The 18,196-nt window shown below is 37.9% G+C and overlaps 1 protein-coding gene across 1 annotated transcript in view; it reads right to left on the bottom strand.

Moving 5' to 3' along the window:
- adcy2a (adenylate cyclase 2a) overlaps positions 1-18,196 on the bottom strand; it is a 60,198-nt gene that overhangs the window by 15,959 nt on the left and 26,043 nt on the right. Inside the window, exons 8-18 of the mRNA XM_038297358.1 lie at positions 14,627-14,785; positions 14,347-14,479; positions 14,088-14,264; positions 13,941-13,984; positions 13,738-13,818; positions 13,016-13,085; positions 12,666-12,763; positions 10,218-10,302; positions 1,457-1,594; positions 568-684; positions 271-455 (exon numbers count right to left, since the gene is read on the bottom strand). Of these exons, the coding sequence (XP_038153286.1) occupies positions 271-455; positions 568-684; positions 1,457-1,594; positions 10,218-10,302; positions 12,666-12,763; positions 13,016-13,085; positions 13,738-13,818; positions 13,941-13,984; positions 14,088-14,264; positions 14,347-14,479; positions 14,627-14,785 (1,287 nt within the window). The remainder of the gene's footprint in view (positions 1-270; positions 456-567; positions 685-1,456; positions 1,595-10,217; positions 10,303-12,665; positions 12,764-13,015; positions 13,086-13,737; positions 13,819-13,940; positions 13,985-14,087; positions 14,265-14,346; positions 14,480-14,626; positions 14,786-18,196) is intronic.

Below are 18,196 nucleotides of genomic sequence, written 5' to 3'. Positions count from 1 at the left end.
TGGAATACACACCTAAAATATTCAGACAGACACTGCTTGGCAATTTGAATTTGGAATAATGTTAGCTTGTATTTGTATTTTACATCAATTTTACTTTTAATCTGTTGCAGGGTTTCCAGTGCAATATAGTAATTAATGGAACTTTGCAACAGAGCTGTTTTCTTTCTATAATGACACTCACGTAATGAGGTGTGTAATAGCCACATTTTTAAATGGAAGTCTGTTGTTTTGGCTGCTAATGAAAACCTAAAAGACATTCCGGTTACCTACCTGTCAAGGCTTTCAGTCTTATACAGAAATCTGCTATATTCATCCAGCAGAGGTGCGTGTGTTTGTAGAATAATAATGTTGTAGATCACCACCGCAGTCAACATTATAATCATCTTCAGCTCGTAGTTTATTCTCAGAAACACGGAGCAAGAGATCAGGCCCAGGATGCAACTGTAAATTAAATACTGAACAGAGCATAAAGATTGACAGACAGAAAGGCTGATTAATTGTAGGACAAATAATGAAAAAGGAGCAATAATAACCATTTTCTCATTAACTGTTTCTGTCCATACTTACAGGTAGGTAATAATTGTTTTGGCCTGAGAAGTTTAAAGGTTGCCCATTAGAGTAAAACACTGTTTCATTAGATGAGTTGTGAAGTTGAACTGGTGGGGATACATCTTCCAAAAAGAACTGGAACAAAAAAATCAAAGAATAAAAAAATTACTGCTTTACTATTCAAGGAAAAACAAAAAAAAAAATAGGAAAGAAAAACATAAACATTTAATCAGTTTGCTTTGCTTGTTATTGTGTGTATAGATGAACTAGTCAGCATTAGACTTGCTGGAGGAAAATACAATCTTGTTAGAGGCCAATTGTGACAAACATTCAATAATGACCATTAAAGAAAACCTGCAGGATAAAACAAGGATTGCTGTCCCACTGAGCAAAGGCAGGATAATTTGGTTCCCTGCCCTGAACACACAAAACACGATTATAATCTCCGGAATTGATTTTTGGGAAGTTTTAGACCAGGGTCCTGACACTATGTTTTATCACAAAGCCAGCCTTGTCTCAAGCCTAAGGCTACTGTTCCCTCTTTATCTGAGCCTTTATGTATTCATCTTTCCTCTGCATCAAAGTAAACCATAATCGGATAAATCTGAAAAATAAAGGGGCAAAAATAAATAAATGAAAACTAAAATGTTAAATATTATATTATCAGTTTATATAAAACAACACCGACATGGAGAATTCATAGAAAATATATTGATGAATGTCAATGAAAAACACAAACAATTAAGCAATCTGGTAATTTTATAGATAATTAAAGATCATTTAACCTTTTCATATAATTTGGTTATTTAAAAAAAGAGAATTGTTGTTAAAACAAATACTTTATAAGATTCTAATTCTACAAGGTGTTAGCCATTTCTTAGTGCTGTACCTGCCCATATAAACTTACCATGTTGATGATTGCCATTATAAGTATCAAAGTGGTGGTTGTCATGGTGAGAGTGATGCGAGGCCAAGGCTTGTTGGCAATAATAATTGATGATTTCAGCAGCCACATCCAAGAAGTAGATGCACTTTTATTGCAGTGCTGTATGCACACAAAGACAAACACAAGGACAAGAAGAGATAAAACTTTGTATACTATAGGATTTTGGACACTTCCCCCCCAAAAAAAAACAAAAAACAAAAAGCAAAGCCCAAAGCCACAAACCTAAATACTCAAATAAAAAATCTTACTGTACAGTTTTAAAAGGTTGAAGAATTCAACTTATACATAACTTGGAAAGCCACACTGACAATATGTAACCACTAGTCCGCTGTGAAGAACAGAGAAACCTCTGAAAACTGCAGGACAGCAGACCCTCAAGGACTGACTTTAGGAATGCCTGGCTTAGGCTTTTATGATATTCCTCTTTCAAATAAATCATTTATTCTGAAAACACAGATGTGATGGAAGCAACTATGTGTATACCCTGTACTGCTATGTTTATTTTGATTCAGCTGTGGGCTCAGTAGTTATAACCAAAACCACAATACTGCAATATGATTGGCCGAATGGTTTCCTCTCAAATGGTTGTAGTGGAACCGGGACAAAATTAATTCTTGTTTATTTGTGAAGGCACACTATTACTAAAGAGCACAGCCTTGTTAGGCAAGGGTAGGTTAGAAATGTACATGAGAAGAATGTATATTAATATTTACATCTTAACAATTGGCACAAAATATATAGAATTTTAAATAAGTTTGTTAAAACCGACATAAATCCTTAGCAGTAAAACCAACCCATAAATGCTACCTATCAATATATTCTTAAAATATCATTACTTCTTAACATGTTTCTTGGGAAATTAATACAATACTTCTTACGACTGAAGTCATTTTATAGTTTTCACTGGGCAGCCATAATTATTGAATGCTGTCTATAGATAGGCAGAAGAAGTATGAGGGTAGAGGATTCTGCAAGGCACAAAGTGTGAGTTTAAAGGGTTCAATGAAACAGTTTGTAAAGATTATTCTTGAATGCAGGAAGGTAGGCTGGTAGCAAGTTTAAGCAGGCAGGGGAGGACTGAACCAGTTGATGACAACAAGAACAGAAAGTAGCAAGCTTGAGGCAGATGAAGGCAGAACCCAGGCTAACAGGCTGAACTGGCTGATTGCAGACCCGAGTAGGCAGACAATGACTGAGCAGGGCGGAGACAGGTTTTGAGCCGACTTGATAATAGCTGGTTCTGAGCTGATTGGATTCAAATAGAACAAACTAGTGTCAGACACAGTTGTGGACTCTGATAGTTAATGAGAATCAGGTAAGGAAAGGCTGAGCACAGGAACCCAGGGAGGTAGAGGCAGAGCACATCGACACTGGAGTGAAGAACCAGTGAGGACAGGGTGAGCACAGGAACCCAGAATGACTGCACACTGAGAAAGAAATAATCCTCACAGAAGCAGGAGAAGACCTTCTGGTAGGAAATAACTGAGAGGAATGTATAAATAGGCATGCTATTAGGTGGGAGAGATTAGAGTAACTGGGAGAGTTGCACATGCATCAACTTACTCTAGTTACAGTGGAACAAAGTAGGAAGAGGCAATCAACCAAAAAGCCCCAAAAAACAATTCAATAGACCATATTCATGAAACTGTACATGTTGCTGAGCTTTTAAATTTGGAAATTTTAGAAATAAATGTATTTCTTGTTTTGTTTTACAAAACTGGGAACTTCTGATCAATGTGATTTTATGTTATATAACTGTCAAGGTTTGGTGGAGGTTTTTAGAGGATCCAAATGCAGAGATGAGTAGGCAGATATGAGTTTGCAGATTTAATGGTAAGTCCGAGGCAACATAGGCGAAAAATCAAAAAATCCAAAATACAGAAAAGCAAAAAACCAGGAGATGCCAGGGAAAATCACACACAGGAAACCTAGTAACAACAAAACAACAAGAAACCAGCAATGATGAACTACAGAGGTGGTGTATATTTGGGGAACAGAACAAAGGATGGGCTAATGAGCTGATACGGAGCGGGTGTGAATAGAACTAACTTGAAGGGAGCCAAGGGGAAAGGAAACAAGCACAAGGGGGCAACAGAGCAACTCAAGAACACAACACTGCTAGAAAACAACTACAAAGACACACAATTACAAAGAAACTAAAAAGAAAAAACTAAACTGAGGGCAGAACCCTGACACTGACCAAAGAGATAGCCAAAGCAAAGGACGGCAGACCAGACTCCTGACAAGTCCTTCCCTCAAGAGTGGATTCCAGTGAACCAAAACACAACTCAAACACTGATGCTTGGACAGATGAAGCTCTGGTTGGAGTTCAGCTCTTGTTAGATTTCAGATCACTGGTGACTTGGGCCAATGCATCAAGTAGACTCCCCATTACAGGAGGCCAAGCATCCAGTGGACCCCAAGGCACAGGATGCAAGGTTTCCGGCTAACATGAATTGGCTTGAATTTACGGGTCGAGTTGATGTCCAGTGACAGAAAGCCAGGCATCCAGCTGACCTATGGTGAAAGTAGGAGAAGCTCTGGCAGTCTCCACAGTCACAGAGGTAGGAACAGATGCTTTGGTGAGAGACTGACAAGCTGGCAGTCAATTAAATAATGATTTGGAACAGATGTCAGGTACACTAGCAGAAATCTACAGCTCCTCTCAGATGGAGACAACTTATAGCATAGGGTAACATGAAGGAAACTTAGATTTGAGACCAAAAAAATAAGAAGCAAGTTGAGATTTAAGACAGAAATAGCACTACCTAGGACCAGCACCTGGAGGAGAATTTCCTCCAGTGTAACTCCTCTGACAACACCTGGGGAGTCAGTCAAGAATAGAGCCAAAGTGTCCATAAAATTAGATGTGGGTGCGGTGGTGGTGCAGGGATTAGGAGTGCGACCCATATACAGAGGCATTAGTCCTCAGCATGGCCGTCACAGGTTTGAGTTATGGCCTGGTGACCTTCGCTGCATGTCTTTGCCTTCTCTCTAATCCCATTTCCTGTCTTCCTACTTTCTAAAAATACAAAAATAAAGGCCAGTAGAGCCTAATAAAACATCTAAAAAAATGTTTTAAAGAAGATGTACTGTATATTTGTAAAATATACTGTAAAGAAATAAACTTTGGATTCAACCAAACAACAAGTTTAAGTTTAATTTAATTATTTCATGTTTGTGAATGCAGTCAGATAGACCGGGGGCTAGCTGGAGCAGCCAGGGGATGACTAAAGCAGTTGGTGACAAGCAGAACAGACAGGTAGCAGGCTTGAGGAGGCAGATGAAGGCATAACTCTGGTGTCTGACTGAACTGGCTAACCGCAGACCTGAGAATGCAAGTGATGAATGAACAGAATAGAGACTTTGAGTAGAACATGACAAGATCAAGGAGACAATGAAAATCCACTGATGGATGGCTGAACACAGGAACCAAGGAAGGCTGGCAGTGCATACGGACGCTGGGCCGATCCTTATACACTATGGGTAAGGGGGGAGACATTTAGTCAGAAGATAACTGAACGAGACAGGTATAAATAGTTAAAATGATAGCTGGCAGGAATGAGGGTGATTAGGAGCTGATAGGTGCATCTGCTTACTCCAACCAGCAAAGTGGAGCAGAGCAGGGAGAGGCAATCAGCCAACCAGCTAAAAATAGTCCAACAAACCAGATTTATGACACTATAATATTCATTTGAGCATTTTGTCCAAGTCAATATCTTTAGCCCGCTAAATGCTCCTCAAGCCATTCCTAAGCAGTCTTTGCTTTGTGTCAGGGTGCAGTCCTTAGGGAATAGTTTCCAAAAAAGGGTGTTCATAGCCAATAGTATGTGCCAAGGTAACATCCACGTGCAGAATTTATGTTTATGCGTCATAACATTGCATCACAACAGCTCTGCCAACTGACCTGCATGTACTGCATGGTGCTACAGTATGTGTTCCCCAGATAAGCAATGTGCATCTCTTTGCCAAACATGGACAGACAAGCATCCTGTATGTTAATGTAAATTAACTTTGGTTGAAAAGTTAAGAAAACCAGATAATTGTGAATATAAGAATGCTGCACTTAAAAGAGCATATATACAAAACATTTTCAGATCTGATAAAAAGTACAATCATCAAAAAATGAGTAGTTTCAGAGGGAAAGATGTATTCTTAGGGCATAATTGCCAAAAGCATACAGAGAGGGCCAAATTTCTCCAGGAAACATAAACAGACGGTCCCACAAAGTCCTTCCAAGAAAACTCGGGGCATCTTGGGAAAAGTGTGCTGCTGCACAGGAGATCCTGCTGTTAGGTTTATAGTTTATACATCATGTGCATTGTTATTCTGTTAACCAGATTAGACAGAGTAGAGGGCCTTCCTTCACATTGTAGATGTCACTGTGTGTAAGGAGGTCATCTAAATAGGACAGCCTTCTTGTCTTTTAAAGATACACAAGATATGGGCACATCTTGGAGCCGGTCTGATAAAGGGGAGCTATCTGTAATTCTTGGGCATAGAGGCAAGATGCATACAGGTCAGTGCATGGGATGGCGTGTCAGTTTCTGATACGGACAGCTAAACATCCACATGATGCAACACATAGACTCATGAGGTATAAGAAGCAGGAGAGGACCTTGTTCGGGGCTCAAACTTTGCCGGACGCTTGCGGACGTGATTTTTTAGCTCACAGCTGTGCAAGCTCCAAGCATTTTTCTCTGTCCTGTAACGACCTGATCTAAACCTAACACTGAAAAAACTTTCCTAAGTAAAAATGTTCCACAAAATGAAGACACCTCCCAGACAGATATAGAAACTGCAATGCAAAGACAAAAAAAAAAAAAAAACATACAAGAAAAATGGCAACACAAAAGCTGAAGGTTTTCATATTTTTTATGTAACCAAGAGCTGTCGTAGAATCCCAAGCAAGATAATGGGGAGCCGAGTTTAGAACTAAAAGCACTCAATGGTAAAATGATCAGTACTCAGGAAGAACAACTTGTATGAGCCTGGACAAGTTTGAAAATTACAGTACTTTAATATTTTAAAACCAGTTTATCTTCATCATCCCCATGCTGGTTTTATAGTAGTTTTGTTGCATCACAAAAAGAAAATAGAGGTGTTTTTATTATCTCTAAGCATCTCCTTGTGTTCTGCACTCTCTTCTCCTCTTGGATTTTCTCTTGTCAAGTGAGAGTGTGAGAGACTGTGGCAAACTTGTTCAGTGAGGACAGAGGTGCCCAAAGATGCCTTTCATTCTACTACATCACCTCAAAAGCATGTGGAGGTGCAACCTTTATGTTCTGTATAATGCAATACACAACTTAATACAATCCCCTCAAAACCAAAGACCCACACCAACACCACCCTCAGAATTTTTTATGATCTTTCTTCTGTGTAAAGATGCAGAGAGAATTCCCCACAACAACAGGAAAAAGAAACATAGGATCCCAGGATCATACTCTTACATGCTGATATAACAGGCAGTACACAACAGTCTGAGCAATTGTCATTTAAGAATTCTAGTAAATTAAGAAACAGTTTAAGAACAGACTCAATGTAGGTATACATTTCCCCAATAAAATATACAGTTAAACTCTAACCTGTTTAAATTTTAAGTGAGCTTGTTATTGTATTTATTGATTTATTTAAATTCTCTGACTTTTGACTGAGTGGAAATTAGTGCCTAATATTACTTCTTTTAAGATGCTTTAACATACTGAGAAAAGTTAAATATCTGTTTACCTTCTCTATCACATGAGAACTGTTGCCCAACTCTCCAAACTGAAATATATTTAGCTGAATGCCTATAATAACTTGTATCTTAAATCATTATGTTTTGTAAGTATTTTGTAAGTTTATAAGTAAAAAATATGTGATTGAACATGAGCTAGATTAAAAAAGATAAAGATAAGTGCTCAGAATTTGTCTCAAAATCATAAAATAATATTGACCTCCTAGCAAAAGCTAGATAAGGGTTTGGCATAAACCCTCCAACAATTTAACAGTCATTAACAACAATGGCGTAACTATCGGTAAGCAGAGTATGCAGTTGCTTAGGGGCCCCTGACCTCTTCGGGGCCCTGTCACTGACACCTGGTAGGCCCCCTACACAAATGTGGACTAGGATGTCTCTTTGAAAATTTAATGGTGCGAAAAATTCGTATTAAACTTACCTGATACTAAATCAGCTGACCAGACCTTATTTACACCCCAACACATGGCAGATTTCATCATGATGGTGAGCCGTTTAAACACGACACCAATAGCGAAGCAGACAGTGGTACTTTTAATTACTATCTTAAAGGAATAGTACACCCAAAACATGATTAGCCTTCATTTTCTACTCACCCCCATGCTGAACAACACTCTGGACTACTTTTTTGATATCTCAAATGCATCTGGAGATCTGGGAGGCTTCTTGCTGTCTGCTGACATTCAAATAATGGAGGTGCCCAGTGCCCGAGGCAGAAAGGTCCATGAAAGTCCACAAAAAACGTTTCAATATTCCTCCATACTGCTCGTCCAATGTATTCCAAGTGTCCTGAGTGGGTAGCATCCAGAATTTACTCGAAACGAAGTCATTTAGAATGTTTTTAGAGCATAAACAGTAGTGTATAGGATTTCCTGAAAGCGCATTCACGACGCTACGGAAACCGCGGCAGACCAAACCAGATGAAAGTGCGCATTCAGCTCGGCAAAGAACTCATGCTCTTCCTCAACACTGAAGTCCTCAGACATTTTTCTTTCGTTGTTTTTTTCTTTGCACAGGTAAACAGCACATTTCTTCTTCTACGCTTGCATTATTGGCAGAGCAGACGCTGAATGCGCACTTTCATCTGGTTTGGTCTGCCGGCTTCCGTAGCGTTGTGAACGCGCAGGTGCGCGCTTTCAGGAAATCCTATACACTACTGTTTATGCTCTAAAAACATTCTAAATGACTTCGTTTCGAGTAAATTCTGGACGCTACCCACTCAGGACACTTGGAATACATTGGACGAGCAGTATGGAGGAATATTGACACGTTTTTTGTGGACTTTTATGGACCTTTCTGTCTCGGGCACCATAGACCTCCATTATTTGAATGTCAGCAGACAGCAAGAAGCCTCCCAGATCTCCAGATGCATTTGAGATATCAAAAAAGTAGTCCAGAGTGTTGTTCAGCATGGGGGTGAGTAGAAAATGAAGGCTAATCATGTTTTGGGTGTACTATTCCTTTAATAACTGTGTATAGTTCATTAGACGGTAGGAAAGAATACACTCGTATAATATGTTTAAAACCAAAATAAAGATCTTAAAAGAATGATGTATTTGAGTATTTTATTTTTTACAATACGACTTGGAATTGTGGGTAATCCAGAGCATTGATTAAAAACATAACCGTTACGTACTATGTATTAGTGACGATGGACACCAAAAAGAGGTACTTAAGCGGATTCCGGGGGAGGATGGGGGGTTGTACTTCATATGGGGACCTAATGTTGAGTCATTACGCCATTGATTAACAAGCATCAATTTCAATAGTTAATATGGCTATTCTTTTTTTTCTTTCAGCACTTGGTATGTGTGCTTGCCTCTCCTTAGCTGCAGGAATTATTTCCCTTATTTCCTTCATCACACTTATCTAGAAAGGGTTTATTCGAAACTATGGTTATTGGTAAGCTTCAGATGTGCTGTCTAAATACTGTACAGGACTACTCCAAAATTTTAAACCATTGAAAAGAATAAAACAACTGAATGAACAAAGGTCTGCAGCATCCATTTCATAAAGGAGGAATTTTAAGTTGCACAGCTTGATGAAACAGACTGTAAACTAGTTGTAAAAGGAAGGCAACCAATATTAACACTTGATAAAATCAATGAAAGCAGAATATGTGCATTTAGATTTTAATTTTTATTGATGCTTTTCTACAACTTTTGTTTTGTTATTGGATGTATGATTTTCTGAGTAAATAGCAAAAACATTAAGTGGTTTGATTTTTCTGTGTGGTGGTGTGGTGCTGTATCAATATGGAGAAGACAATATTCTAAATACACACAAAAACCATATATGTGCTCCAATTTTTAATGAACTGATCCAAAAGGATTGATCTTTCTATACAAAAGACCCTTTTTGAAACAACTTCTTACAAATATGTCTAAATAAATTAATGAGCAATTCTTCAATAGCATAACCCCTTAATCTCACAGGTGTGGCAGATTAGCATCCTGATTAGACGTCACTGTTTCACAGGTGTGCCTAGAACTGGCAAGAAAGAAGGCAGTGTACAATGTCGAGTTTTACTGTCTTGATCAAAACAGTTCATATCTAGTGTGATCACTATTTGCCCAGCTTGGTGCAAAGATCCTTGCAACTTGGGGCTGTGCTTCATCATACTGCATCTGAACGGGATGGTCTTGGATGAATAGCCGACCAATGGGTGCTTTTCCATGTATTGAAAATGTCTTAGAAAAGAAAATCCAGCTGTGTTTGTTATCAAAAACATGCACCTGCCCATACCATAACCCCACAGCCATGTGCCACTCGATTAACACCTAACATTATTATCAGGAAAACCCTCACCCACACAGTGCAAATTCCTGAACTGCAGAAGGTTAATTTATTAGATATTAATTAAGGAAATAATCCTTGAACTGCTCTCTGTCTTTGTAAAATTGAAAATGAGCAAAACATACTTCTATTAAATGAGGACACATTTAGCTTTACAATAAAATAAACAAATAAATAAATTACACTTACCAAGAAGTGTCCAATGAAACATATAAGAATTATCAACGAGAGGGTGAGAAAGGCCATGCCAAATGACACTCCTAAGACAACCGTTCTAAGAATAAGAAAAAAAGTGCATATACATATATATTAAATATACATAGAGAGTAAGAAGCATATACACTGCTTAAAAAAAAATAAGGGGAACACTCAAATAACACATCCTATATCTGAATAAATTAAATATTCTCCATGAATTCTTTTTTCTGTACAAAGTTGAATGTGTGCTGACAACAAATTCATACAGAAATCAATGAAAATAAAATGTATTAACTAATGGAGGCCTGGATTTGTAGTCACAAATTAGAGCCAAATTAAAGTGGAAAAACACACTACAGGTTGATCAAACTTTGATGTAATTTCATTACAATAGACGTGGACTAAAGCATACGGCAACTCCTGGACAGTCAGTGGTGCAACGTGACATTGGTGGATGATCGAGACATGATGTCCCAGATTTGCTCAATCGGATTCTGGTCTGGGAAAAGGCCAGGCCAGTCTATAGCTTCAATGCATTCATGAGGTCTAGCATTGTCTGGCATTATGGTCTCACAAGGGGTCTGAGGTTCTCATCTCGGTACCTATTGGCAGTCATGCTACCTCTGTGCAGAAAGGCTACCCAACACCATTATTGACCCACTGCCAAATCAGTCATGCACTGTACAGTAATCTTTTGTTGCAGTCAGCAGATTGCTCTCCTTAGGTGTCCAGACAGTCATGTCTGGAGACAAAAGTGAACCAGCTTTCATCTGTGATTAGCACAGGGAACCTGTGGCAAATTTGCCAAACTTGCAGTTCTCTGGAAAATGCCAGGCTTCTTGCACGGTGTCGGTCTGTAAGCATAACCACCATCTGTGGACGTTGACAACTCATCCCATCCTCATGGAGTCTGTTTCTAACCATTTGTGCAGACACATGCACATATGTGGCCCACTGGAGGCTATTTTGCAGGGCTCTGGCAGTGCTCCTCCTGATCCTCCTTGCACATAAGTGGAGATAGCGGTCCTGCTGCTCAGTTGTTGCCCTACTACAGCTTCTTCCATTTTCTCCTGGTGTACTGCCCTGTCACTTGTAGTGCCTTCAGCCACAGTATACTACACTGACAGATACAGCCAATCTTTGTGCCACATCTGACATTGATGTGCCATCGTGGATGAGCTGCAGGACCTGAGCCACTTGTGTGGATTGTAGAAACCGTCTCCTTCTACCAGCAACATTCAAAAGTGACAAAACCATCAGGCAGAAATCATAGGTTCTGAGAAGAGGTCTGTGGTCAACTCCTGCAGAACCACTCCTTTATTGAGTGTGTCTTGCTAATTGCTATTAATTTGCATCTACTGTCTATTTCATGTGAAATTTGTTGCTTCCAAATGGTACAGTTTAATTTCACAGCAGTTTGAATTGATTGAAGTTATATTGGTTTTGTACTGTTCCCTTTATTTTTTGAGCAGTGTATAAAGAAAAAAATTACTCACACACACACACACACACACACACACACACACACACACACACACACACACACACACACACACACACATATATATATATAAATAAATATATATATATATATATATATATATATATATATATATATATATATATATATTAGGGGTGGGACGCGATTAAAATTTTTAATCGCATTTTAATCGCATACTTGGAAACAGCAGGAAGTAACTTTTTCCACATGGATTTTGAATGACAACACATAAGCTTAATAAACAAAATATTGTTTGTTTATTTTTTTTAAAGAATCTTTTCCAGCCCCTTATCTTCTACCACAGCAATGGGTCTACAGTCGAGAGCCGCCCAGTAAGCCAGCGCGTTGGTCATTTTCTCGGCCTAGGTCTTGTTTACCCTGCCCTTGAAGCCAGTCAGCTGGTGTAGTGTGGGTTGTTTCGTCTTCCTCCCAGTTGGGCTAGCTTCCACGCTAGTATCTGCCAAACTAGCTGCTACATGCTTTGCGTTCAGGTGATATTTGAGGCTTGATACGCTGCGGTGATAGGCGAATTCCTTGTTGCATAATTTACATATGACCGCGCTCTTATCGACTCTTCCCTCCTGTATTTTAAAACAAAATTTCCCCTGCAAAAGGACCAACTAAAATGTTTTCATCTGCTTCGTCTAATTCTTCCATGGTTGTCTCTCCTTCTAGTTAAAAGCTACTTTCTTCTCTGTTCTTCTTCTTCAGTTTCCGTCTGACGGTATTCTGGCCATAGTTCTAATGCTGCCCCCACAGGTGAAATAATTACTTGGGTGAAATCCCAAACGACTTCCAGGAGACTGTGGTGTGCGATTAAAATGCGTTTTTTTAACGCGTTAATATTTGTGTGATTAATTAATCGAAATTAACGCGTTAATGTCCCAGCCTTAATATATATATATACATATATACAGAGAGAAAGGAATCTAACTCACCTTGGTAGAACCAGGATCTGCACAACAAAGATGCAGAAAAAGATCAAGCAGGCACAGGTGACATAGTATTTAAATGCAGGCAAGGTTGTTGCTCGGTACTAAACAGAAAAAACACAAAAGAAAACATTTGAAAGGCATTGCGTCAACAATACATTTCTATGAGTTATTTTCTTCAGAATCTTTTGGACTGTGCAATCAAGATACACTTTAACACATGATACACAAAGTTACATTTTAAGCTCAATGTAGACAGCGCAAGAAAAAGGGAAAATTTTTAAACAATAATGGTTTATGTACTTTTAATTCACCCAAGAAGCGATACAGGCATAGTTACTTAAAACATATTTTACCTCTTTTTCCAATGATCTGTTATGAAAAAACAATGATATTCTTTGAATGTCCTCAGACTTGAGCCACTGTCTAAAAAAAAAGCAGACAAAAAGCAGTCAAGCTTTCATAAAACCTGGATGGAATGTAAACAAAAAATAACATTATTCATAATTTGGTATATTCAGTGTCCTTTCACAGTTTCACTCTCAAAATTTCTTATTTGTCCACACTAAATAAAATAAAAAAATTTGGGGCAAATTTTGATAACATTCTTCGATTTTGAATTCAAAGCATTTGCCTTGACAATTCCCATATGATGTGCAAGCTGTCTAGGTACTAAAGGGAATTCTATAGTAACAACAAATTTGAACTGTCCTTAGCATGGGTAAAGTGATTCCCTCTACTCTCAGTAAAGACAAATTCTCATTTGAATAGGGCATACCACAGCAATTTGCAGCTATAAAAAATTCGTAATTTGAGTAGAACCTGCAACATACCAACTTTTTCTTTGCACAAGCAATTTATCTGAGATCTTTACATGTCAGGGACCAAGTGTAAACATAATATACAAGTTTCCCTTTCTGAAATAAACAACAACAAATACTAAACTGTTCTGCAAGACAGTTTTTAAGAAAGAGGAAGAACCCCAGATATAAATAGCAACTTTAAGACATGGTTTTAGCTCTAAACTCTGTTTGTTTATAATGTACTAAACACAGAAAGGTAAAAAAGAAAAGATTACTTTTGTGAGTTTATTCCGTCAAACGTCCTGATCATCCTTTCATTAAATTCCTCTTCAAACCTTTTCTTCTGAGACTTTGTCCTTTATTAAAAAAGAGTGCAAAGAAGAAAATACAATTGAAGCTATGTTTTAGACATTAAGGCCTCTGATTAAAATACAGTCTCATTGCATAATTTAATATCAAAGATAAAATGGCACCTTACCTTTCTGATCTCCTCTGGAAATGATACCGTCCCATCGGCACATCCTTAAAACAGATCAAGAGCGGATACAGCATAGGCTGGCACCAACAAATGTGCTATTCATCACATGAATAATACAATTGGTCTAGAATAACATGAAATACACACAGAAGTGCTAATCTTGCCATTTTCATTTGTCATGCTGTCTCTGTGGTGGAGGTTGGCAAAGGGCTTGGCTGCTCCCCATGACTTCAGATATCGGGTCATCCTGACTGACGCTCTCATTTTTGCTCCATCAAGAGTGTATCTGGGTCGATAATAAGGTTCTGGACTCTGACGCTCCACCTGAACACACATGGAAGTAATGCGATTTTAAATCAGTTTCTTTCATGACTGGTATTTCTTTTATTCAAGGGAAGACCTGTACCTTTGGGTTGATAACAAGATAAGTGATAACACCATGTTCCTTTAGGTAAGGATCTCTCTCTTGTCCATCACCATCCTCAACCTTATAAGCACCATTTAGGTGTTCCAGAGTCACTGATGTTATGTGAACTCGTCTGAAAATGAAGTGATTGGTCATGTGGGGATATATTTATTGATATTATTTTAAAAAAATTCTCAACAGATAAAGAGTTAGAAAATGTAAGACTTCATAAAACAGACATTAAACCAATGTGTTTTTATTTAACTTATTTTTTACTTACCCTGGTACACCTCCTGCCTCCATATGATTGGCCAATGTGACGTCATGTGACCAAACATCATACTGCCACTTTTGAAGTCCAATAACACCACAAAGGACATTCCCAGAATGTACACCAACACGCATGTTAATATCAACCCCTGTAGCATCTCGTACTTTCCTGGAATGCATTGAAAAATAGTATTCAATAAAGCATAAGAGAACCTATACAATTTTTTAGTTAAAAATATTAAAGTTTCCATTTCTCTGTAGCAAAAGTGTACAAATACAACACCAAGGCCCAATCCCAAGCTGGCCCACAAGCACTAACCCTGAGCACTAACCCTGCATTTGTGCTTTCCCCCGAACAGTCCGCCATATTAAGTGCCATTCCAAACCCCATATTGGGTAGGGCCATTGGACCGTTCAGCCCTTATATAGTGAGTCTGCATCAGATGCAGGCTTGCTGGAATTCGGCAGCAGGTGTAACAGCGGCCTGGTGGCGGAGGAAACACGTTCCACCAAATGTAAATTCTGTTAGTTTGCTGCATTTTTGTTACACTGACAGAAAATCACAAGTTAGTATATAAAAATTTATTAATTCCAAAATGAAAGGTCCTCTTTGAAATATTTTTATCTGACTGTCTTAATTTGTTTTAAGAAAGGGCCAAATGTTTAATGTAATGTCAACCTGCGCCCCAGAGCTGCATCCATGCACATGGGGTGTCACTGCGTTGCCTTAGAAACGACTGCTTTCCTTTTCCGTTAGTGGGAAGAAGCCTTCCAATTCTGGTTTATACCCCCACACCTTCAAGCAAGGCGCCTTCCACAGCTGAAAGTGAGACTTAATTGGGAGTGACACTTGATAGTGAAGGGTTAGTGCTTAGGGGCCCGGTTTGGGATTGGGCCCAAATCTCCAACATACACACACTCCAGAGAGCTTAATTTATACAGTTGCTGAAAAAGTTGTCATATTACTCTTGACTTCCAATCATTTGTTTTAAATGTTATATTACTGATGCATACAATGAACATGACAACAAAAAAGAGTGGTCTTATATATTTTCTTGGGGACTGCATGTAATAAAAGTCTAATATTTCTTTACATTTATTAGATTTATATTTGATTGTTTAAAGAAAAGACTGAAATATCTGCCCAACAATAATCAAATTAGGTTTGCCTAAATAATTGATATTTTGATTAAAACAAAAATTAATCCTTAACTTATCCCTTTATGAATAAAAGTATCACAGCCTTTTACATAACCTACTACTGAACTTAAGAGTCTGATGACATGATTTGTCTAGATTATCTTTTTGCTATTTGGGTGCTGTACATTACCATGAAGATAATGAAATAAAAAACTCTATAAAAAAGATTCTCAGCCTTAATTCAGTTGGCTGTATAAAAAGTTTGCATTAATTTTAAAGAAAAGTAGCCTTTATTAAACATAATATCTTGGTTTCCCTAGCTCAAATGAATTTGACAGCATGAGGCTTTGAATTTAGCATTATTAGTTGATGCTGGTTTTCCTCTTTTCCAAATGCTCCACCAGGCTTTTACCTTAGGGACTCAGTTCCTGCTGGTTTGTGGGCTTGCATGTCTTCAGTGGGGTTAACATTCAAACATGGATACTCAGTTGGATAAAGATCAGGTCACTGACATTGGTCGTCAATGTCCAAAATTAATATAATGCCATTTGGCATTACAGTGTTCTTACTGTTGTTGCAAAAGGTGACGGGAAAAAAAGGTAGGAGCTACAATTTTCACTAATTGATAATGAAGAAGGAATTGCCCAACACAGCCCTTAGAATAGTCTTTGAATCAATCGTCCAATCACATTAAAAAGAGTTGGCACAAATTAGGATGCTAACTCCAAAAGCCTTCATCTAATTTTAATTTTGATAACTTTAATGGAAGACGAGTCGGCACATTATGTCCATTACATAACTATAACTGAAATATGATTCAGTAAACAGGTTGAAAATCAAAACTTGTAGGCTGACATAGCAAATGATAACAAGGAAGGCTAAATGATTGAGGTCTAGGACCTGTGTGACTTTTTTCCCCGAATTACTCTGTTCTAAACTGTACTTTAGAATCTGGACAATAAGGCAGAAATTACTTCAGCCGGTTTAACTTTCTGCATCTACTGGCTCTAGCAAAGCGATTTAAAATCAGCTCAATGCTGCCTAATATCACAGCAGCCTTGTATGAGTGTATAAGCATAAACCTCAATTTTGTTCATAAATTGGAGTCACACATTTATAGAAATTAGTGCGTGTTTCAGAACTTTTACATAGCAAGACTTCATAGTAATCTGGTCTTCGCCAGGTTAAACAGTTCATTCTAATGGGCATGTCCGAAGTGGGTCCTCGAGGGCTGCTGTCTGACAGGTTTCAAAGTTTCTTGGCTTCAGCACAGGTGATTTTGATAATTACAGTTCAGCAAAAGCCTATTAATCAGATATCAATAGAAATAATCTGTGCTGAAGCAGGAAAACCTGTAAAACCAGCAGGACAGCGGCTCTCAAGGACCGAATCTGAACATCCTGGTCTAATAATAAGTGTACAAAAAACACAGCAGATTCCCCTCTGTACAACAAAGAGGTAATGTAGAAAATCTTTGTTTGAAAACCAAAGTTCAGCCAATGTTTCTATGCCTTGAATAAGCAGATTTGGCAAGAACAACTCTCAGCATATTCTTTACATCATTGAGTGTTGGACATATTCTTCTTTGTGCAATTTCTTAAAATCCACCAATAGCCTTTCAGATTGGAACTGGAGTTGGACTAGGAAATTGCAACAGTTCTTTACAATTGTCTTCCCTTAAGTCTGGTGAACTGCAAACACTTTAAATTATTTATTTATTATTTAACTATTTTTGCCAAGCACTACCTAATATTTTCTTTTACTCATTAAACCTGTGAGTTTTATTTTGATGTGTAAAGTGTAGCAAAAATGAAACTGGACCAGGAGTCATCTGTAAATGTACTAAAAATAATAAATGAATTTTCAAAAAGCCTGTAACGTTTGAAACAGCTTTGAAAAGCTATGAAGATGATGGCCTTCTAAACCTTCTCTCAATCTTAAAAAAGTCATTTTACGATGTCCCTGCCGGATTGTGCAATGTCATCTGTTAAAAAAGTAGCAGCTGAGCCCAATTAAGCTGCTAATTTGATCCAAGTTCCCCCATTAATATGACTTCTTTTCAATGTAGAGTATGCACTTTGGAAAGTATGTAGGGTCTGCTCTATGATTCACTGCCTGTATGAACTAACCTGTTAAATTTTCATCAGCAGATGTTTCAGTCAGATACAAAGTTGTAAACTAGTAAATCAAACCCACAAAGTTACAGTAGTTATTTACTTGTAATGGAGCATGCCCGCTGACTTACGTTGATGAATAAACAAAACATTATGGAAATATAATACAAACAAAAATTCAACTGTGCTTTTGTAAATACATTTTCACAGAAACTAGTCCATACTGGAAAATATATATCTTGTATGGGCCACATTCATATTTACGGTGTCCAAAAAAATAAAACCACAAAAACAAAAATGTTCTTTAAATCCAGTGAAAATGTAAA

This window comes from Cyprinodon tularosa, unplaced genomic scaffold (genome assembly GCF_016077235.1).
Source record: "Cyprinodon tularosa strain WSP-4 unplaced genomic scaffold, ASM1607723v1 ctg387, whole genome shotgun sequence".
NCBI classification, from domain to species: domain Eukaryota; kingdom Metazoa; phylum Chordata; class Actinopteri; order Cyprinodontiformes; family Cyprinodontidae; genus Cyprinodon; species Cyprinodon tularosa.
Note: the sequence above shows the minus strand (reverse complement) of the source record. Positions and strands in the feature narration are given on the sequence as shown.